Source organism: Spodoptera frugiperda, chromosome 10 (genome assembly GCF_023101765.2).
Source record: "Spodoptera frugiperda isolate SF20-4 chromosome 10, AGI-APGP_CSIRO_Sfru_2.0, whole genome shotgun sequence".
NCBI lineage: Eukaryota > Metazoa > Arthropoda > Insecta > Lepidoptera > Noctuidae > Spodoptera > Spodoptera frugiperda.
The window spans coordinates 8,077,832-8,102,515 of record NC_064221.1 but is presented as its reverse complement, the minus strand read 5'-3'; the positions used below and the strand labels follow the sequence as shown (position 1 = coordinate 8,102,515).

The window sequence follows — 24,684 nt, the reverse complement described above, 5'->3', positions numbered from 1 at the left end:
AACGAATACATTCAACTCATTCTTAAATATAATAATAATATTGTATGGTGTGACTGGACTATATCTCCCAACTGAATAGATTTTCAACTTTAATACAAAAGTTTAAGATTCAAAATCAATTAAACCGATTCTATTGTATAAACTTGCGGAACATATGATATGTGCCTGCCAGAATAGTCTCAACTTTATTACAAAAGCTTAAGATAGAAAATAGATTAAAGAAACTGATTCTTTTATATTTACTGTGAGAACTTATGATATGTGACAGGATTAGAAGTCCTGACGATAAAAGAATTTCAACTTTAACACAAAAGCTTAAGATTGAATATCGATTAAAGAAACCGATGCTGTTGTATTCACTGTCGGAACTTATGATATGTGAGTGGACTAGAAAGTCCCGACAGAATAGTCTCAACTTTAACACAAAAGCTTAAGATTGACAATCGATTAAAGAAACTGATTCTGTTGTATTTACTGTCAGAACTTTCAGCTCTCGGAGGAAGGGGGACGGGGGATGAAAGTCAAAATATGTTTAATACATAGTAATGATATGCCTTCTTGACCTTCTTGATATTGCCAATAGAGGTTAAAAGAGACCAGTCTTAGGCATAGTATCTATAGCTGTTACTTCATGGTCCTCAGATTTAAGCAGGAAGCCGTTTTTTTTTTATTAAATCTAATACATCAATATTCGAGATGTGAAAACGTCATAACAGCCCTCTTTCAATTCTCATTTAAAATTGAACCTTAATTAGACTAAAAACAAAGTTCAAAATACAATACACGGTTACTTATCAAGCATTCCACTACATTTTTAAAGTACTTACTTCATAATAATGTTGTACAGCCGGTAGATTGATGTGGGGGTCTGCCCAGTCCCTGGATAATTCGACCTGTTCCTTCTCGTTCAACCAGTTCAGTTCAGCAGTAGCTGATTGTAGGAAGTCTTGGAGAGCGTCCAAATCTGACATGCTGTTGGAGGAAATTGTGGGTTAAGTTTGGGGGGGTAGGCTTTATAATTGAATGTATCAATGTTATTGGTGTCTGTTACACTTTGTTGGAAACAAATGAAAATAGGCCTTACAGGTAGAGATTAAGATTTATATTACACTGAACGTTTACGTATATGATAAAGTCAACGCTGCATTGCTTTGACAAACATCATCATAAAATTAAACTCTATTTTTTAAACAATAAAGTTCACAATCGCTTGCTACGAAACAAATTATACTACTTAATTTTAACTTAGAGAAATTATTAACCAAAGTCAGCTCTATCTCAACAGTGATAAGATTCACATTTCCTTAACATATTACAAGTGTTATATTACCGTTTGGTGCTGGTGGACAGCAGTTCAGCGTACAACTTCTGTAGTTGACTGAGATGTTGGTTATACAGGTTCAATTCCTCGCCGCTGAAGTTGGCGCGGTTGTGGACGCATTGTTCCACCTGTGGGAGAAAATAAATGTTTAAAATAATTTTATTACTAACAAATAAATACTTACAATCATTTTTCATGTAATTATCGTCTATTTTTTGCTATTTTGTGGTAATAACCTTAATATTATACTTAATATTTAACACCAAGTTAGTTATCAATTACATAATTTAGGAATTGATACCGTACCTCTATCTTAATAAATGCACTGTACCCTTATTAAGGTTGGTCTATTCGAGCCGGCCAATCAGAGCGCCAAACGCGCTCTCGTTTCTATTACTTTAAACGTAAAGCAAACTCGTACTAAGGGTACTGGCTATCTTTGTACCAAAAATCAAAACAGTAAAACCTCCAGACAAATTGACTGATAGTTCTGAGTAACAAGGACAACGCTATACATAAATATCTCCCTCTCCCTCTTACCTTGGAGTGGAACTGGTCGATCTGTTTGTGTTCCCTCTGGTGCTTGTCCAGCTCGTGTTGTACTGACGGCAGGTCGGAGCCGTAGTCTGACTCGTGCAGCTTTTTCTGTGAAATAATAATAATAATCAGCATATAATCGTAATACAGCCTCGACAACCACCTTAGGAGGCTGGGGTTGGGATCCGCCCAACAAGGGCCTGATGCAGAAGGCAGTACTCCTCGAAACGGCACGTATTGTGAGTAGGTTTCTGTCTCTGGAGCCCTAACCACCGGTGGCTTGGACCATGCTCCCGCTACTGGTCGGCTCCTATTTTTATATTTTTAAATATTATTTTATTTTGTATGTATAGTATTTAAAAATGTAAATTTAGAGAATTTTAAATAAATATTAAGAAAAAATAATAATCATGAGCATCATTACATTTACATTAAAATTGTTCAACGGGCATCTGCGAGTTGGCTTCGGCTCCTCATATGCCTTCCAAAGGTGCAAGGAAAGGACATACAAATAATTATGAGTATTTATTAAAGGTTTTTAATTAAGGCGTAAAGCAAAGTTAATTGAAATGTCTGACAAGATCTTTAATAGTGGTACAAGGGTTTTATCAAACTGTTTATCCTATTGGACTAGAGTATACTACATTATTTTGTCAATGAAAAACCTTATACCCTAAAACTAAGACTGAAATTCCATTGTAGCATGAGCCACTCACTAATATCAGTACTATAATTTCATTATAACTTTGAGAGTGAGACATACTAATTAATATCATAATAATGAATATCAGTACTCTTCACTGAGGTAGTAGGCAATGTAAAATCAACCTTGCAACCTTACTCTTATTACTCAAATTCCAATAAACTCACCAATCTCTCCTTACACCACCTAGTAGCTTCACTAAGCTGCTGGAACTTGGGGTCTGCATCATGGACCCTAGTCTCCAACACGGTGCGGGTCTCGCGGCGGACCGTGGTCTGCTGTACCGGCATCCTGACTGAGGATAGGCGGGGTACCAGGCGCCCAGTGAACGACTGGCGGGCGTTCAGCCAACGGTCGTGGACTTGTTGGACGCTGTGGATGAGTTTGAAAATGGTATTTTAAGACATGAAATAATTAAGTATTTTGTATTCGGTATAACCTGATTGTGTTTCCCTGGACAAGAGGGAATGTGAGATGAGAAAAATAATAAAAGAAAGGCATTTTTCCTTAAGATACTTCTAATAATATGTACTGCAACAATTAATTGGCTATTAAACCTCTAGTTAATAAATTATTACTTAATATCAACTTACGAACAAGCGTCCACTGAAACACTTCGCACTTGAATATTTCGACAGCACCCTTAGTATGAATTTACTTTAAGTTTAAAGTAACCGAAACGAGAGCGCATTCAGCGCTCTAATTGGCCGGCTCAAACAAACCAACCAATCAGAGCACCGACCTCGCTTTCGATTACATACTTTAAATGCAAACCAAACTCATACCAAGGATTTTAGGATTCAGAAACATTTTAGGAAGAACTCCTTTCTCCAACTAACTAACCGTCTATGCAAATCAGCAGCCTGCGGGTATCTCCCCTCCCTCAACGCGTGTGAGTCCTGGAACATCTCCTGGACGGTATGCTCCATGGCGCGCAGCTCCTGTTCGATGCTCTCGGCCGCGAGCTTGGCGTCGGCCGGGTGCACGCCGCGCTCCACGCGACGGATCTCGCTCTCTATGTGGCGCTCTACGCTGTCTAAACCGCTCTCTGTTTGTTTTATGTCCCTGTGAATAAAGGTGGGATTAGTAAAAAGGTTATTTTGGGGATAGTTGTTAAAGGAAATTAATTGAATGATGAATTTTTATAGAAAATTCAATCTTTGATTATATTCGTTAGAGGTAAGGTTGGTTTTGAAATACTACTTCATTAACACGAAAATTAAGCTGATTGTTTGTTGATTTAGATATTACAAAGAAATAAGACTCTTATTACTATTAAAATAAATAAATAAGACATCAAATTGCTGGCATTCTAAAGTCCACCTAATTATCTGAGCACCGCGTTTGAATTTCGAACAACATCATGCATCATCACCAACATAGATATTTTTGTATCCTTACTACACACACTAAAGCAAACCTTAATAACTTACAAAAAAACAGTTTTTTACTTACGTACCCATAATCGCCACTGCCATTCTAAAACCAACCTTACACTCCTAAAAATAAAGTCCCTCACCTGTGCAACTTCTCAGCCAATCGCTGGAGTCGCTCGAGCCTGCGTATCTCATCGGTGAGGTCTCGCTCCCGCTCCTGCTGTGCCATCAGCAGGCGAGACCAGGCCTGCTCCAACGCGTCCGGTCGGAGCGTGGGCTCGATGTCACACTCGCCCACTGATTCGAAGTATTTCTAGAAGAGACAATAGAAAAATTAAATATATCTGTGGATTATAGAACAAAGCATATAGGAAAGGCAGGTTTCGGCTTCAGGGCCAGTCGTCCGGAATGATACCATGACTTCACAGGTGGTTGGAAGAGGAGTGAGGTGAAATGGTTTTGTTTTGCGGTGTGAGTGAGGTTATTGGAGACCCAATCCACCTCTTTAACTGGTAACGCTCTTATAACTCTTTTGGTATTGCGAGAGCTAATGAGGTACACTGGTTGCTTACCATCAGGTCATCTATAAATCAATTGCTGTTCGTTAGTCTCGCTGAAACTCGAGACCGGGTGGACCGATTTGGAAAATCTTGATTTTGAATTATTTGTGAAAGACCAGGGGAGGTTTAAAAGGTGAGAAAAAAATGTTTGAGGCGGTACGAAGTTTATCGGGTCAATTAATAAAAAATGAATTTATCCATTGCTTTCTTTTTTCTGATCCTTCATTGCTACATCGTAGCTCATAAAAAGCTAGAATGTTGCAGAATATTTCTCTCTTTTTTATGGTATAACTTGGTAAACGAGCTGCCGGATCACCTGATGGTAAGCAATCGCCGCCACCGTTGCCGACCTTTTAGAGGTGAGGAATTTAAAGGTTGTTTGGGATTAGGAAGATTGGGAAGGGCCTCCCTCCGGTAACCTCACTCACACAATGAAACACAACACAATCGTTGTTCGTGTCGAAGCGTGGCTCTCCCACACTTACCTCAAGTTCCCTGTAGTGGTGGAAGAGCTTCTGTTTCTCGCGCTGTCGGAGCGGCACCTCCTCCTGCCGGAACCGCGTGCTCTCGCTGAGCAGCTTCTTCATTTCTATCAAAGTTGACGGGAAAGCACGGTCCTGTAACAAAACGTAATACATTAACATTTGCATTAGATAGAAATAAAAGAAGAACATTAGTGATAGGAATGAAGCAATTGCTTTATATGGAAAAATAAGTAAGATCGCTATCAGAATTTGATGACTTCTCCCTTGGGCGAGGCGAGAGGGAGTGTCAGACTCTTACTGAGTAAAAACCACCCCGTTCCTACTCCTGCCTTGGTAAACCCACTAGGCAGTCTGAATCTCCGGAATTTAAGACGACTGGCTGGCTGACAGTGGACCATGTAGCCCCTCAAGAAATAATGCAGCAGCAGATTAGACCACAAATGTACTGATTTAACATCCGAATTGATTATGCTTAGACAATCTGCATTTCTTCTTTCGTAACATATACCTACCAAATACTAGTTTCATAACAGTATCTGTGTTTAGTGGTCTTCTTTTGAAGGTACCATTTTCAGCTCCCCTCTAAAAATCCCCAATAAATATTTGTTCCAGCAATCTACTATCTACTCCAACCCACCTGCATAACCGGAGCTGCGGACTACCTAGCGGGTTTACCGGGGCTCCGGCTCGAAAAGCAGGAGAAGGAACGGGGTGGTTTTTAGTCAGTAAGAGTCTGACACTTCCTCTCGCCTCGCCCAAGGCGGGAGAAGTCATTGGATGATTTTGCCTCTCAAAAAAAAACCCACCTGCATAAGTGCACACTTCTCGTGCAACCAGGCGCGATGCTGCGCGGCCTGCTCGGTGTAGGCGGCGGCGCGGCGCTGGGACTCCGCGTCGAACAGCGGGTGCACCGCCGGCGGCTCCGGGAACGTCTCGTACAGGGACGAGATGTACGTGATCAGGGACTTCTCGTCCGGTTCGTGGGTGTCCACGTCTGGGGAGACAGAGAACGATGTTGTTGACAAACGATAAAAAAGAAAGAAGAAGAAAGAAAAACAGTTACAAAAAAAAACAATAAATATAAAAAATAATATGATAAAAAAAATATATGTATTTATTTTTACAAATAGGTTACAATGTAACTCTTTTACAGTAAACTAGACTACTCTGAGAAGAAATGCCGAAACAAACTCAGAGTTTATAATAAGTTCTTATGATATTAGTTAGTCCCTAACTTAGTTATCTTAATGTTACTTTCTAATATAAAGCCTTCTGCATAAATGGCAGTATAGGTTTTGAAAATACAAAATTTTCGTATCTTTGCCATTCGAGTCCAGATAGAGACAGTTTTGCTTAGAGGATCAGAAATAACTAACTAAAAACACGCCTTGCGAGTATTAAATAATATTATAATGTTCCCTACTATACCTAAGATTTTGTTTGACATACAGGTCGGTAGATTTATAATAATATTGCATGAAATCCTCCATTTCTGCTAGTCAAATAAAAATAGCGCAATAACTACCTTCAAGCGATTGTCATTAAAAACATTACAAAACTTAATAGGTGCACCCAACACAATTAATGTAGACACACAAATCACTTGCGAACGTACCAAATTATAGCAATTAGTCGTCGAACATCGCGACAATCGCACAATAAAATCGCAGAGTCGAGGTTACGTACAATTATTCACGCCAAGTCGCAGCGATTGTGACTTTGAGACATAATTATTCTTTTGTTTGTTGGTGTCGTTATTAAAATGCTTCTTTCTCTACGTTATCAATTGAAATAACGAGCAGAACGACCTAGGACTGATGTGGTTCGTTGTACCTACCTGTTGCACATTTTATGATTTAATTTTGGATTTAGCATCTTAACGTCATAAAAATATTTTGTGGAACGATCATGGCTGAAATCCAATCTAATTTCACCCTTGAAATAATTTTCTTGACTCCAATAACAAATAACTGGTAACAAAGGCGTTGATTGTTGTTCACGCTGCTATGATTATGGGCCCTGATGCGACTTGAAACTAGTCGAATAAGGTCATCGAACAGTTAATTGCTTTAGCCAATATAATATACGTCAAAGTCACACCTTTTATCCGCGAAGGGGTAGGCAGAGGTGCACATTACGGCACGTAATGCTACTGTACAATGTAGACCCACTTTTCACCATTTGTATTATAAGTCCCATGTAATAGGGGGAAGTCAATGTTTAAAGATAATTATAAGATACGAATTACGAAATAAAACTAAAGAAGTACTTACAAATAAAGTCTCATTACGTTAGCATAGCCGTATCTAGCAAATGACGTCACTAGTGAACTACACTTGTTCGCTTGAACTCAGACAATAGATCGTAAACCGATGCCCATTGAATGAGAACCGGGACCTGCCAATTGTGGCGGCTAATAATTTAATATTGTCTACTTTGATCGGAGTTGGGTTACTAATGTTTTATTACGCTTGGCTAGGATTATTACATTTTGTAGCTCTGTAATTAATTACGAGGTGTGTATGAATCGTACCATATTTTGGATGCTTTTCCACCCGAGATGTGCTATATAGCTATGCTACAAAGATGTAATAGTTAAGCTGTGAAACTATGTGACCGTTTCCACTGATAGGTACTAAGCTATGTAGCTGTGTGAGGAAGAAGCGCAGCTCGAGTATGCAATGTATCGATAGTAGGTAAGCCATCCACAGCACGCATCTTTTCGAACAAACGAATGCATTTTTTCTGTTTTTCGAAAATTTCTCAGTAAAGAATAGAATTGTGCCCGGTATATAGGCTCACCCTCTATTACATGGGTCTTAGAATACAAATTGTGAAAAGTGGGTGTACATTGTACAGTAGCATTACGTACCATAACGTGCACCTCTACCTACCTCTTTAGGGATAAAAGGCGTGACAATATTTAATGATTTGTCTGTCCATCGGTAAAGTTGAGTGTTCATCCCAATATGTAGATTCGTATAGAGAAGAATGACCACGAGAAACTCCATCGTTATACTCTTTAAAAATATAATAAAGTACTGAAACAAGCTGCACCAGTACAAAGCAAGTCATGCTGCGTTTAGTTCCTACTAGCACGGCGAGCATTGCACTGGCGCGAGCGATTGGATCCACAAACATTATCACACTTTATTGCCCGTGACCGAAGTTCGCATGACACGGTCTTGTTGTCTGCGTGTAAAAAATTTGCCAAGTCGCGATGAAAATTACTTTTCGGGTAAAGACAACACAAAAATGTATTGAATTCGATATTATTCTAGAGACCTTATAAAAAATGAATTTTTTTGGAGAGGTAGGCAGAAGTGTAAATGATTATATTTATTTATTTTCTCCGAATGTGACAATAACATAAACTGCTTCATTCGGGACAACGAAAATATCGGCCAAAATCTATCGATTACTACGATTCTTACGATTTAAAAAAAAGCAGTACAGTAGGTGCCTTAGTGTGAGTTTGCTTTACGTTTAAAGTAATTTTCGATTACTTTAAACGTAAAGCAAACTCACAAGAACACATTTGGCTCTCTTTTTGGTTCATTAATTCGCGCACGCCAATCAGAGCGCCGAACGCATCTCGTTTCGTTTTCGTTCAACGTAAAGCAAACTCGTACTAAGGGTACAGAATTTCACCATTCCAATAATTCGAAGAACAACAAGAGCCTTAAATTATTGCTAATTCCTAAAAATTACCATTACAAACTATAATGACATAATCCGCATCGATATCGTATTACCTAATTGACCCTATGTGAACATTTGTAAAGAACATTAAATTACGTCTCACGGCTGATTGTGTTACACTGCCATTTAATATCTGGACAGCGTATGACAAATTATTTTGAAAGGTAATTCCAGAAAGACCTTAAAGTAATGCTACATCGAAAATTGAACTTAATGCGTAATTGATAAGGTTGGTTTTCTAAATTGCCAATTCTAGGAAGATCCTGCATCGAAACTTAAACTTATTGCGTAGCTAATAAGGTTGGTTTTCTAAATTCCCAATTCCAAAAGACCCTACATTGAAAATTAAACTTAATGCGTAGCTAATAAGGTTGGTTTACTAAATTACAAATTCCAGGAAGATCCTGTATCGAAAATTAGACTTAATGGGTAGCTGATAAGGTAGGATTTCTAAATTTGCCAATTCCAAGAAGATGCTGCTGATCCTGCATCGAAAATTGAAATTAACGGGGTAGCTGATAAGGTTGGTTTTCCTAATTGACACTCACCTTCGGGATCCAGTAGTCTGGTCACTCCGTACTCCTTCTCGACTACATGGAAGGCCGTCTCCAAACGCTCACGGACTTGTCTTGATCTGTGGGGAAGAGAATTGATGTTCATGAGCATTTGGCACTTAAGTCTTTGACTGCCAATAGAAAACTGTTGAAAGCAAATCCTCCGCTAACGTCCGTCACCGGTGACCACCACGGCGATCAATGTATTAAGACAGGCCTATTTATCAAGTAATTGTGATTAACGAAACACAAGATTTTTTAAGGAATGACAAGATTTTTTGCCAACAATTTGTAGATCACACAAAGAGTTGCTCCGTGCGGAAATCGAACCCACTACACGTTGCGCGGCTGCCATACCGGTAACCCAGCCACCGCGTCAACCGTGTAGTCATAGTGCACCTTCTTTCACTCATAAACCAAAATCATAGCATACTGCTATTCATGTTTTCCTTTTCTTCAGTCTTAATAGCAATATCAAGTTTCAATAACACTACATACTAAGTTTTCAATTTATCATCAGCCCACATACTTTAAAATTCGATAAGTAAAACTGTTTATCAATATTTTGAACATCACATCACAACACTTAAGGTGTTAAGCCTATAAGTGGCTACTGCTGCCCAAAGGCTTCTTCTCGCACGGAAAAGATTTGAATTAAGACTTTGACTGCCAACTAAAATCTGTTGAAGGCAAATCCTCCGCTAGCGCCGGTATCTTTTATATTTAATGTGTTAATTACCAATTTACCATGCCTGCTCAATGCAGGTTGGCATCTTCTACAAATTCCTTACCTGATATTACGCCAGTCTATCAGATCAGGACGGTTCCTGTGTATGAGCGCGTTGAAGGCCAGTCCATCGCGCCAGGAGGACGTGAAGTCAGCCACCCTGACGCCAGGGTACTTGGCGGTGGAGCGCCGCGCCCAGCTCAGCAGCGCTTCGCGGGCTGTCACGTTCGCTTCTTGACCGATTACTATATCGGATATCTTTGGGGGAAAGGGAAATGTTTGGGTTAGATATTTTGTTATGTTATAATATACAGGAATACGAGAACATAATATAAAGCTGAGGAGTTTGTTTGTTTGTTTGTTTGTTTCAACGTGCTAATCTCCAAACTTTTGAGTCCGATTTGAGTAATTCTTTTTGTAATGGATAGTGTATTTATCATGAAAGGCTATAAAATATAACGCTATGACCCAAAAGAGCCGAGACGAACGGGACACAAAAAATGGAACTTGGCAGAATTTTTCTTTCAATGTTTTTGTTTTCAAATACGCGTTATAAAGTAAAAAAAAATCTAATTTCCTGTATTTATTTATTTCGTTAATTATTTTAAAATGTTTACTTTATAAATAAAATGGAAAACAATTTATTACTATCGAACCTAAATCTTCAAAGATAAACCTTAACACGAGCCTATAAAGTGCATTATTACTTTAAAACATAATTTCTTAAACTATATTTTTTATCCGCAAGTGAAACTACACCTTACCGTTGAAAGAATAGAGTGCATTGTCTTTTAAAAATAGCTAGCACTAAATAAAATATCAAAGGCCATAAAACAGAACACTATCTATGTCGATGATATCGCAAAAATTTTACAACACGTGAGAATACATCCAATTAAGCCATTACCAAGAAAGACTTGTTGCAATATAGACCTTAAAGGGAAAGTGGTAAGGTTCAAAATTGAGGAGTACAACTATGATTGAACAGAGAAGATTATTATCTTAGGTTATGATTTAAATATTGTGTTGTACGTTAGATCTGTAGATAGAGAGATTTGTAAGCTTTCGATGGAAGAACAAAACCTTTATTTTTTACTTAATCAGTTTTGAAACTCGTTCATAAAAGAACATTCGATACATGAATGAAAGGCAACATGATAGACTCGGTACCTATTACAGAGAATTAAAAAAAAACAATAGCACACCATACTAAAGTCGGGAATTGAAGTTGACACCTTTTGTACAAAAGTAGATACAAATATAGGTGCCCAAAACAGGAATATCATACTTGTCACTAATATCAAGAAGCATAGCTTTTTTTTTTTAATAAAAAAAATCATAAATCACATCCATATAAATATACTTATATAGGTAAAAATCAATTTCTGTTCGTTAGTATCGCTAAACCTCAAGAACGGCTGGATAGATTTGGAAAATTTTAGTCTTGAATTATTTTTGGAAGTCCAGGGAAGGTTTAAAATGGTGAGACAAAATGCTTGAGACTAGTCAGCTAGTAAACAACAGATATTGGCATACGACAGTACAATATCTCACAACAACAACAGATTACAAAACACGGTGATTTCATTAGTATCATTACTAATATAAAGTTTCGGTGAAAGCGAGTCCTGTCGGTCTGTCTGGCTGACATCCAGCCACGAGAATAGACTGGAGCTATGAGGAAATGCGTCTAGCTCCAGACGTGTTAGTTGCCTGTTTGTTTGTTTATTGGTTGGTGAAATATTAAGCTTTTATATGTATGAGTTAAGAGAAAAACCTTAATATGAAGTAAGAAATTTTAAAGTTATTGCTTCAGAACTGATCTACCGCTTTGTAACGTCACAAAGCAGTTACTAATAAAATCTTCACTAATTTCATTAAAGAAAAGATGATATTAGAATTGCTTTCAAATCAATGAATTACTGATTAAACTCTCAATAAAACTATAAACACATCAATTACAAATTACCAGCCAGTAACACAAAAAAAAACTCCAAGTTCAAAATCTAAATTTAAAATAAGAATACCACCGAACATAAAAAATGGAGCGAAATTCCGTTAACGGCTAAAATAGTAAAACGTTCTAAAATCGATTTGACATTTCCAGTAGGCAATATCAAAATCTATTGGTTCATTGACCTGTTTGGCGTTGCGATTGGCTGAACAGTTTACAACTGTGACGGAATGGGAGCAAACGACCTTATTCCTAACAATTACGTATTAATAGGTAATCGTTAATACTGGCTGGTTGTATTGTTAATCGTTGGCTGTGGATTATTATTATTTATTTATTAAAAAGGCAAATGTTAACACTTATGAACTAGTGTACAGTCCAGTCTGCTGGATCGATGGTAATGTTAATTTGATAGAAGATAAAGAAGGTATAGTAGATGACCAGCAACAGCAGTCCACTCTAGCCTCTGAACTATCTCGAGACAACAAAATATACCCTAATGCTTTTATGTCAGAAACATAGACAGAAAGACAAACTTTCGCAAGTATAATGTTAGTAATAATAAGAGAATTCATAGCATTCGCATGTACAATGTTAGTAACAATAAGAGAATTTATAGGACTAAGAGGAAGGGAAAAGCAAATACTGAGACAAATAACACCAAAGCACGACCCAAAGGATTAATTTAACTCATGGTAAGCTGGGAACACAAATCTACGCGAGACACAATGTATTTTCTATTATGTCTCATATTGCAGCAGACAAGAGGTTAAAATATTCACTTACAACACTAAAAATTGATTGTAGGTACAGACCACAAGACGTTTTGATCAAAAACCACCGTTAATAAATCTATCAACGAAATTTTAGCAGACATAAAGGTATAAAAAGAGAATTAAGCTCAGTCGAGCAAAAATAATTTATTTTCGCGAACGTGACGAAATCCGCCACGGTGTCCCATTATACGCGTAAATAATGAAAATTGTGTATGAGCATTTAAATGAACTGTCAAAAGAACGATCAGCCAACCATTTTTAATGTACCGAAATTTTTTCCTATTTGATAAGTCGATTCGTAACAAATAAAAATGCAACAAAATAGTGAGATAGCTTCAAAAGAAGATATCATAATACTACGCTTCTAAGAAACTTTGAAATAAAAACTATTATCAATATCCTTTAAATATCCCTAGCTATACACTACTAAACAGGAGCTGCGGATTGTCTAGCGGCGTGGTTTTTAGTCAGTAAGAGTCTGACACACCCTCTCACCTCGCCCAAAGCGGGAGAAGCCATTGGATGATTTCCCTCCTCAAAAAAAAGACACTAGGTAAAATCTCTGGAGAGAATATTCTAAATATCGTGACTAAATAAATGCTATAATTTAAAGTCTTTCTACCAGGGCATCATAATATGAAAAAGTTAAAAAAATACAAGACCGTCATATATAAGGTACCAGGCAAACATATCACCAAACAGATTTAAGAAAACAAGATTACCAAACGATGAACGTGACAACATGTGGATCCCAGAGCAATTGCACTCGCAGATTTAGTAAAGGCATTCGAGATGCCACGGCTTTACGAAAAAGGGAATTGACATTTTCTTCAATACCTTCTTAGGACTTAATTAACGTTAAAAGACTTGGTAAGTCTGTTTGTATGTAACTTTCATTAGAATTTTCCACGAAGCTAGGAATTTTTTAAGATTAGGATTAGTCTTAATCTGTGAGGATGCCTAATTAATCGTTAAGGTTAATTTTGAGTGGTTTGGCATTTGACACAATTCCTCAGGGCAGAAATAGTATAAAGATTAGATGATTGCAAACCTAAGTTAATTTATTCTGGTGGTATTGTTCAAGATTATAGTGGCTACTGAATGTGCTCCACTTCAAATTGGATTGCCAAGTAAAGGCTTCATACATAAGGAAGGAACATGGAACATGGATAAAGGTTTCATACATGAAAGAGGAAAGAGAAAATTTTAGAGAAACAAAATGGACCTTATTGACAAAAGCTATGCGCATTTTATGACAATAATGTGTGAACAAGATAGTAATGTTATTCCTTCGTACAAAAAGTATTGGCTACTGCTGCACTTTGCGTGTGAATAGCAAATAAAGATTTCCCTACATGTGTGAGAATTTGTTGCAAAGTAGAAGAATGCATGCGCTGGACTATACAGTAGAAATAAATAATAATAGAAACTATCTAAATCCTAAAATCAACTTTATTGTAGTACGAATAGAAGATCCAGTTCAGTTATTACGGTTTTCATTTCTTTACTGTTAAAAGGAGAGTCAAAATGTTCATCCTATACACAGCTGCACATATCTTAAGATAAATTCAATATAACCAATTCTTGCTACCCTTTGCAGTACATGTTTACAAATTTACTTTAAGTTTTAACCATGAATGATCTTCTGCCAAATTCTCACGGGCGAAATTATACGCTTCTACTGCCTCTAAGCCTTGGCAAACAAGTTCCACACTCAGTCTGACCTTGCGTGACACGATCCATATAACGTACTGACATTTTGAAGACCATAATTACAGTAATTTTGGACCTTAAGAATTTGTAAGTAGAATTAATTTTGCAGTGATTTTTTGCGAGAAGATTTGGAGAGTGAACCAATTTGTTTGTGGTATTCGTTGAGTCATGATTGTTTTAATTAAGTAACTTGTTTGTAGGGCGTTTGATTATTAATATCGCAGCGTGTTTCATTAACACATTGAACGCTGTGGTGGTCACTGGTGACCGACGTTAGCGGAGATTTTGCCTTAAACAGTTTTCTATTGGCAGTCAAAGACTAAATAGAATTTCGAGAAATTCTCTCTTAATATTATAGTTCCCAACAAAGAGATTACATATTAAGCTTCAGTTTTCTATGGGCAGTATTTTGATAATGATGACGACTAGTAAGTTACGAGAGAGATTTATTTCAGAGGAACGATGAACTAGCTAATCGACCGCCCATAACAAATTTTGAAGAATCCTTAACTCAAACATAAGAAGTAAAATTATAATAGATAGACATGTAACAAATAATAAAGCTAAAGTCATTGATACACCTAGAAACGTAAAACAAGTAGGCAACTAATATAAATTAGTAAAATCAAGAAAGTACAATCATCGTGTGCATTGGTGTGGGCCACGGGAATCAGTCCATGAAAGCATAGCTATGCATGCTCATACTTTCGCTCATGCTAATCGATCGTGTAAAATATTGCTGTATTAGTATCTATTAAGTTTTTGTTTGAGAACACTGAACTATTTCATTCAGGGGCCTGTTTCTGAGTTTATATGTTTGTGTATATGTATATTTGTTACTCAATCACGTCAAAATGGCTGAAGGGATCAGAATGGAATTTGGAATAGGGGTAAATTATAGTCTGGAAAAATACATAGGATACTTTTTATTCCACAGGAACGTAGGCGATGCCGCTGGTAGAAGGATAAGTCATGCATAAATGCAAAATTATAACTGCGAAGAGGTCTAACTAGAGAAAACAATAAAAAGGAATTTGAACATTTTAGACGATAATGTCCTCTAAAACAACCGCAGTAACGTTAAAATCACTAAAACAAACAAAATTCGTAACTCACTACACCGACACACAAGATCAATGTAATACTTAAGTTACATAAACAAGAAAACCAAAATTATCGCTATCATCTACAGTTTCCTTTGCCAGTTAACTTTGATGTTTATGACTTTTGTAATAAGGAGATGTATGGTTTGGTTGGAATGTAAAGTTGTTTGGTAAGGTGTGGGCGGCTGGTCGAGGTTGTGGAATCCATGATGTCATTCAGCCGGTGTCAGGGTCTTTACTTAGTCTACGCTTATTTTATTGGCCGTTTGTAGCTTTAATGGATTTAAGGGAAGCCTTTGAGGACAATTGAAAAGGTATATACTTAAAAAATTATAGGAATTAAAGTCGATTAAGTTAATTCAAAAACAACAGAATCTAATAAAACTAGTAATACAGACGATTCTATGAAATTAACTAAGATTGTTGAGGCAGAAAATATAGGTACTACTACTACTAAAATAGTTGATTTTAGAAAAAACAACATAAGAAGAGCAAAAAGCAAACACTTAACATTCTACACAAAGAAAACCTTCCATCACTGATTGATATGCAACGCTGGCGCCTGATGACGTCATGGAACTAAAATTCCAGCTCAAACTTAAAATCTATCGAAGAAACTCGAAACAAGAACTGCAATAATAGCGATGTAACATAAAAGAGAGTATATGGAACAAAATTAGTAGGTACACTTTGGCGCAGGATGGGTAAGGATTATTAAAACATAGTGAGCTATAAGTAGCTGTTTTTAAGGGTGGGGGAATCATCCAATGACTTCTTTCACCTTGGAAGAATTGAGAGGCAGTGTCAGATTTTCACTGACTATGCCGTTTCTACACCTGTTTTTCGAGCCATAGCCGGTAAACTCGCTAGGTTATCCGCATCTCCAGGTCAGGCATCAGCCCTACTAGGCCCTATCAGTGGTGAATCTATAAGTAGATGTCTATACAAGACTACATCATTATAAAGTGAAGGTCATATATCACAATAATATTACAACAAAACAAATGTTCTGACTCTCCCAAGTCAAAATGGAAATCAATTTTTCCGTCCCACTTTCGAAGCAAAGTTATCGCAAATTGATTCCACAGTAGTGTGTAAATAATGTAAATTCAATAGTTACTGCTATGTGTTGAAGTGATGTAAACATCTTATGGGTTATTGCGATGTTATTTACACTTATGCTTACAAGGTATTAGTGTGTTTCTTTTATAGTATTATGAATGGGAATATTGTTTTAGACTTATGGTGCTTTTTGCTGTTAAGGAGACTTTGCTGTGGTTTCATTATTCAAATGTTCAATATGATAAGTGATCGTATCTAATGTATCTTTACTGGTAGTCATTTTGATTTTATTATCACTTGACAACTATTTTCTCTGTCGTATTTTATTTTAAGCGTGCAGTCCATCTTTATCATCATTTACTTCAGTATTTGCATTTAAGTTACTTACATGTATGACTCATACTACATTTATGCAGACGAATATTTTAAAATATCTTAAATCTTCAACTGCAAGCAATGAAAGAGGTTATTACTCTCAAACAGTATCCTTCAAGTAGAAACAGCAATAGTTCACAGATACTGCGCTACGATGAGTAACCTCACAAGTTAAGCTTGGAAGGAATGAAATCCTTTGTTCTGCTAAACGGTGTTATTGTTAATTCCGATGGTATCAGTATTCAAAAAGTTCACTGTTGTAGAAACGATGATTTCATGGACGAAAAAAGTGCTAAAGATGACCTAAGCGAAACCAGAATCAGATTAAATGAAACGGAAAAAAATGCTAAATCGTGGTCCGGTACCTAATAGTTTTTATAGATTTTCGTATTAGAGGCTATTAGTATGAAGACTTTGACAGAAATATTGAGGGTAATAAGCGATTTCAACAAGGTTTAAAATAGCTTGATGGACGTCGAAGTCTTCTTCAAAAACTAATATTGCCTGTTCAACAATCGATTCTTCTTTTTTCTCAATGAACACTACAGGACTTCCTTTTAATTTGACATCAATTACAATTACTATAATATGACACTTAACAACAGTTTTTATGTTTCTAAGTACCTAATAGTTAGCCTTCCTTAAAACATTTAATTTTAATTGTTTGTCTATAACCATTGCTTTATTATCGTACTTTTCTATAAATACATTTATATCCTCTATATACATTATATTATGTTCTACTTCTCGGATATGGTATATGACCATATTTATTAACGGCAAACCAATCGGATACAGTCCTTGTTTGGAAGCTAATAACATTTATTTATGTGTCAATGTTAAGGCTATTGATTGTCTAATATGTTAATTGAAGTTATAAACATGTGTGCTTGCATGAAGATGGTTATTACTAAAACAGAAGTTGGTAATGAAGTAAAAAAGACGACGTTCTCTACAAATGAAAAATAGCCCGCTAGTAACACATGAATGTCTGTATAAAAATTACTGACAATTTTTTCAATAACCTCCATCCGTAAATTATTACGGACAAACCATTTAAATTGTACAAGCAAACATCAGTAGCAGTAATCAAGTATTATTTAACAGATTAATGCAGGTGATAGTAACTGTAAAGAACTAATTATAAGCTGAAACTATACTAAAAGATTTTGCCTTAAATGAGAGAAAGAAGTACATTAAACAAACAATGACATAGTAAGTGAAGAAGCAACCACAATCAAAACTAACACTAATGCAATCACGATTCAAAATCAAATATCAAACGATGAAACTTTCTCATATCAATAAAGTCATTAAAGGAATTATCAACACAACTGCTAATCGATATAAAATCGATAAAGTTTAATGATAAATTCTCAGTCGGACATGATACTAGACAATTAGCTGTTGTAAACTAAACCCCGTGAGTACCAATGGTATTAATCTTATTCTCAATTAGAACCGTATCATACTACATATCAATGACTTAAAGTATATCAAAAATGGCGGCTATTGGACGTCGAATCTTAATGAAACCGTACGGTCATGGTCTGGCAAATCACCACATTACATTTGCAGTCCAAAAACTACCCATTTCTATAGGTTCTATGAAGATAGAAGGTTCAAATTCGTTTGCAATGGTAACTTTAACTTTGTCTACGGATTGCGGTTTGCCCACAAAAATGAATGCTACAAATAGTGAAATATGGGAAACAGTTTTTGTTGTATGATTCATGGATGAAATAAGAACTAAGATTAGTTTTGTAAAATCTTCTAATAAATATGTTCCTCATTTGGGATTTGTATTGTTTTGAAGAGCGTAATACACATTACCTGCAGTAATTTAAAAAACAACCAATAATAATTACAAAATAGAAGTACTTGTGTTCTGTCTCATTTATAGATTAGATTTAGATTTCAGCCATTATAGCCCCACTACAGGGCTAAGGCCTCCCTACCTTCCTTCTACTCCTCTCTGTTTAAAGCTTTTTTGTCTCCCCTACCCAAACATCTTAGTTATTCTAAATTACCTAGCCTATTATCTAGGAACCAAACTCAAATTTTATCTTCTTGCCCAAACAAAAGACGCCACAAATATTGTTACACTAAACATCCTTTGCGGAACTTCCTTTAGTCAATTTCAAAACCAAAACACCATCTTAACTCCATATTTATCGCTTAAAGTATTTGCAGAATGACAGATCAAAATCTCGAGTTTGTTTCTTTAACGTTGTATAAATCTGTGTCAAAAAAAGATGGTCGAATTTTTCAAGAGACTAGTGTCGCGAGGCCCACTGTATAAGGCAAGGCGTTCGCGATCCTATCTTGGTACTTAGAACGGTATTTGGTGCTACGTTTCACTTAAATTCAGCTGTTTTACTAAAACATCTGTGCTCTATTACTGACTGCACGGCTGCCGTGTAACGTGTAGAGGTTTCGATTCCCGCACGGAACAACTGTTTCAGTAATCCACAATTGTTGTTTCGAGTCTGGGTGTCATGTGTGTGTGAACTTGTATATTTCTTTTGGCACCCACGACACAGGAGAAAATCCTAGTGTGGGGGTAACGTCTTTTTTTTAAAGGAAGAAAGAAATAAGTTTATTCTTCAGCATCTTTTCTTAAATTTCTTGAAAAATATTATTAACTTACTTCTAAGCACGTTGGCGTTAAAGAAGGCCGTATATGAAAACATTTGACACAATTTTCTTTTATGTATTTTTGGTTCCCAGCATATGAAAAACAAACGTGCCAAAAATGCGACAATTGTCTTATAGAAATTGAAATATTTGCTTCTCACGTAGTTTGGGTTTGGATACTATAAAATCTAAAACGGACACTGTTTTCGAACAAAGGAAAGTGAGTTTAACAATACATATAAATAAAGATATGAGCGTTATGTAGTGTAGTAATCGTTAAATTTATATTTGGACATGATTGAATCAATCAAAGTATTTCGTTTAGTATAGTATTGAACTTCAACTCTCAAGTGTCGAGGCCGATGAACTAATCGAATTGGTACTGAAAAGGAGATTTTCAATTCAGCGGCGTCTTATCTTGATCAATCGATGGTATTAAACAGAAAGTACTTAAAGTCAGATTTGGAAGGTTTTACAGGGCTTTGATAAGTGTCTGATAAATAGAATCAAGAGGTTTTATGCATTCGAACTGATCCGAAGAAGGTATTTAACAATGCCATAGTGAAAAAGATACACCCAATCTTTTGACAGTGACATTTTTAAACTTATTACCTATTGATGAAAAACAATGGTGCTATACACCTCTGCGAAACCTTTAAGTGAATAAACAGTCGTGAATGTACGTTCTAAATTACCCAACGCATCGTAGGCGAGAAATTATGGGCAAGTAAGAAACAGGCTGTCAACTAACTCGTATGCACTTTTGCAATATGTTAAGTCATCGCCCACGCTACGATGGACGAAGTACTAGGAGTGCATAATCAGCTAGGAGTTAGCCTCTAACAAGTATTGTAAACTTCGTGACACGCGTTAACAGCACGTCTAGACGGAACGGTTCAGTTAATCAACTTATCGGGATTACTTCCAGCCTTGATGAGTTGAATTTCTAGCGGGAAATTTAATTAATACTGTTATTGTAGAAAAATAGGTTGAGAAAGGAATAAAGTTTATTATAGGAGCAAATATACATTATATTTAAGGCCGTTAATGAATCCTGACTTCATAAAAAAATTGCGATTAATAATAAAGTTTCTGGGATCTGACCGACCTACGCAAATTAAACTTAATCACCAACTAGCTTGACAGACAGGTAGACAGACAAACAAAACTTTCCCAGTATTACTACAATTCCGTTAGTAAGTACCAGAGCACCATAATCAACTAGGCTGCTCCAAATAAATATCAGTGGCGTGGATTTGGTTCGTGAGGCGCGCTCGTGATCGACCGATAAGTATCTGCCCACGAATGGTACGTCACTACCAGAGAAAATACTTAAAGGCTGGAGTGACATGCGAACTAAAGGGTAATAGAAAATTAGACTACAAATAAAATAGCACCCAATTAACTTAGAAAGTTATCTTTTAATATTTGGAGACCGAACTCGTGCACACTAACTTCTAATAAACGTATAACGCCCTGGTACATCAAGAGGTTCCCACTTTCTGATTTATAAATGATTCGATTCCAAAATCACAACAAGCGTAGTTTCACCAATAGAAGAAAAATGGAAATTGTATATTGAGAAATCATTTTATTATTCCCAGCATGTAAAGTATACCATTACATACAATATCTGTTTACATATTTATGTTACCTAGAATTGTTTTACACGCACAATGTAGCAATGTCCTACTGGGCCAAGGTTTGCTAGATTCAAAAAGTGCCAAACGTGACCGTTTTAGATAAGTTCTTACTGACCTCTGCTTGTCTAGTACATTTGCCGACAAACAGACTAAAAGGGTAATAAAATAAAACGGCTCTCAAAAAGATAAGGCTAAGCAAATGTTTATTTAAAGCATTAAAGTTTAATGTGTCTACAAAAATTTGTTAAAGTGACATTCAATATTATTATATTGAACATTTTAGGAGCTTTTTATTCGTTTCAAAGTCACCTTTACCATCAGTAGGTACCTATTAATTCGCTTAGCTATCGAAACTTCGAAGCTGCATTTTGCTTTTTAATTAATTCCATTTTGTAAGAGACTTCTTAGTCCCCATCCTTAGACTATTCCTTTTTTATGGAATACGGGCAAACGGGTAAACGAGTCCTGATGGTAAGCGATCAGCGCCGCCCATGGACACCCGCAACACCAGATGAGGCACAAGTGCGTTGCCGGCCTTTTAAAAAGGAGTATGCTCTTTTCTTGAAGGTATGAAACTTAACTTACGAATTCCTATTACTTAGTATATTGTAGTTCCCAAAATCTTGTCTCACAAGCATCTCAAAAAAGGGTTGCCTCAAGGCACTAAAGACGAAGTTTTCACACACAATTCAATAATCTTATGTTTAAGATCAAGGGCGTAGTTTGTTCCCATCAGCCTGTAATTAAAAGTCTAACAAGAGGCCTTTGGGTACTCCGTCTAAGATTTATTGGGTTTCCACTTCACACACAATTTATGGTAATGAGTTTACAAATTATAAACTTGTGTATAATGATGTACTTGAGGTCTTAACAATGCGAATACAGTCGAATGTCTATTATAGTCGGGTTATCAACTTTATAGACACATGCCTTGTTGGTAAAGAAGGTTTTATTAACTAAAAATCACGCTTTACTCACGTAAATTAATGGAGAAAAGTTCTACTAGTTTCGAGTTACAGAGGGACTCTTCGTCATATTTATCGCAGCGCTTTTCTCCATTACTTTACGTGACCAAAAGGTGTTTTTTTAGTTAATTTAGTATGTCTCACAATAAGGGAGGTTTCGTGTTTCATCTTAAAATTCTTGTACGGATTTTCGAATTCAAGAACATGTATTAAAGTATTTATCACTAGCTAAAACCAAAACTTTCAATCCTGATTAATTAATTATTGAACACTGATGTTAGTTAACGCCAACTTAGCTACAAGTAAACAAAATCCACCAAGAACTTAACAAAACCCTAAAGCAAGTTCTACATGATTTTATTTTAACTTTCGTGAGACATACTAAATTAATTATTATGTTATCGGCTTACTCACGTAACGTTTTGACGAGGAACTCGACTAGTTTCAAGCCATGCTAGAGGCTCATATTCATGAGCAGCATTACGCAACACACGACGCGGCGATTGTCGCACTGCTACTGGCGATTCGAGCTACGCGCCCATCGCGCCCTCTGCCTGGAATCGCGCGTACTATCCGGCGCGCGCGACGATGTTGGCTCGTTAGACTCGCTCGCCGGCGGCTGCGCAGGTGTTGGGTTCGATTCTCGGGTCGACGCAAAAACGGTGTCACATACCGCGCTCACTGTGTCACACTCCAGACCCGCAACATTGTAGGCTGACGCAGATTGCAGACTTGGCTTCCAGGCAGGAGGTAATGCCCAGCCACCGTCTCTGTTGAAGTTGGGACGACGACTTATTTCGATAGCCTCACGTACTTTCCGCGGTACGAAGTATTTCTCCCTCGCTAGTACGGAGACCTTGTCGAAACGGAGGAAGTGAGTCGTGCCCGCGCTACAAGCATGCTCCGCTACTGCCGATGTATGAGTGTCCCTGTTCTTCACACTGCGTATGTGTTCCTTGAGTCTGGTTGTGATGTTGCGGCGAGTTTCCCCGATGTAACTCGAGCCACAGTCGCACGGTATCATGTATACCCCGGGAACTGCCAGTGGATCCTTATCCTTAGGCGAGCGTAATAAGTTCCGTAATTGACCGGGTGGGCGGAAGATCGTCCTGATGCTGTATCTTCGGCGTAACAGGTGTCCGATGGTGTCGGTTACTCCTTTCACATAGGGTAAGAATGCTGGAGTCCGCTCCGCAACTGCCGGTCGTCTTTTAAATGATGAACTCGCCAGTCGAGTACATTGGCGCCAGTTGTACCCATTTGTTTCCAGTACCTGTTTAAGGTGATCAAGTTCCGCGTCAATGTACTGGGGATCACACAGGTTCAGTGCCCGGTTGATTAAAGTACGGGGAACAGAGGCAAGGTGGGAGGGATGATGGTGTGAGTCGGCTCGTAGGTACCGGTCCGTGTGTGTCGGTTTACGGTAAACCGTGTGTGACAGGCGGCCGTCCGTTTCCCACGAACTTTAATCAACCGGGCACTGAACCTGTGTGGTCCCCAGTACATTGACGCGGAACTTGATCACCTTAAACAGGTACTGGAAACAAATGGGTACAACTGGCGCCAATGTACTCGACTGGCGAGTTCATCATGTAAAAGACGACCGGCAGTTGCGGAGCGGACTCCAGCATTCTTACCCTATGTGAAAGGAGTAACCGACACCATCGGACACCTGTTACGCCGAAGATACAGCATCAGGACGATCTTCCGCCCACCCGGTCAATTACGGAACTTATTACGCTCGCCTAAGGATAAGGATCCACTGGCAGTTCCCGGGGTATACATGATACCGTGCGACTGTGGCTCGAGTTACATCGGGGAAACTCGCCGCAACATCACAACCAGACTCAAGGAACACATACGCAGTGTGAAGAACAGGGACACTCATACATCGGCAGTAGCGGAGCATGCTTGTAGCGCGGGCACGACTCACTTCCTCCGTTTCGACAAGGTCTCCGTACTAGCGAGGGAGAAATACTTCGTACCGGGGAAAGTACGTGAGGCTATCGAAATAAGTCGTCGTCCCAACTTCAACAGAGACGGTGGCTGGGCATTACCTCCTGCCTGGAAGCCAAGTCTGCAATCTGCGTCAGCCTACAATGTTGCGGGTCTGGAGTGTGACACAGTGAGCGCGGTATGTGACACCGTTTTTGCGTCGACCCGAGAATCGAACCCAACACCTGCGCAGCCGCCGGCGAGCGAGTCTAACGAGCCAACATCGTCGCGCGCGCCGGATAGTACGCGCGATTCCAGGCAGAGGGCGCGATGGGCGCGTAGCTCGAATCGCCAGTAGCAGTGCGACAATCGCCGCGTCGTGTGTTGCGTAATGCTGCTCATGAATATGAGCCTCTAGCATGGCTTGAAACTAGTCGAGTTCCTCGTCAAAACGTTACGTGAGTAAGCCGATAACATAATAATTAAGTTCTACATGATGCAAAATAAACAAACGATTAAACATCTACGGTACCAAAAATAAACGCACTGCCTGCAG

General features: G+C 37.7%; 1 protein-coding gene across 48 annotated transcripts in view; it reads right to left on the bottom strand.

The window, feature by feature from the left end:
* LOC118277469 (microtubule-actin cross-linking factor 1) overlaps positions 1-24,684 on the bottom strand; it is a 323,764-nt gene that overhangs the window by 123,982 nt on the left and 175,098 nt on the right. For all 48 annotated transcript variants that reach the window (XM_050696478.1, XM_050696476.1, XM_050696481.1 and 45 more), the window contains 10 exons: positions 10,030-10,223; positions 9,233-9,318; positions 5,789-5,976; positions 4,983-5,114; positions 4,081-4,250; positions 3,405-3,626; positions 2,729-2,933; positions 1,862-1,966; positions 1,331-1,449; positions 828-972 (listed from right to left, as the gene is read on the bottom strand). In XM_050696478.1, the coding sequence (XP_050552435.1) occupies positions 828-972; positions 1,331-1,449; positions 1,862-1,966; positions 2,729-2,933; positions 3,405-3,626; positions 4,081-4,250; positions 4,983-5,114; positions 5,789-5,976; positions 9,233-9,318; positions 10,030-10,223 (1,566 nt within the window). The remainder of the gene's footprint in view (positions 1-827; positions 973-1,330; positions 1,450-1,861; positions 1,967-2,728; positions 2,934-3,404; positions 3,627-4,080; positions 4,251-4,982; positions 5,115-5,788; positions 5,977-9,232; positions 9,319-10,029; positions 10,224-24,684) is intronic.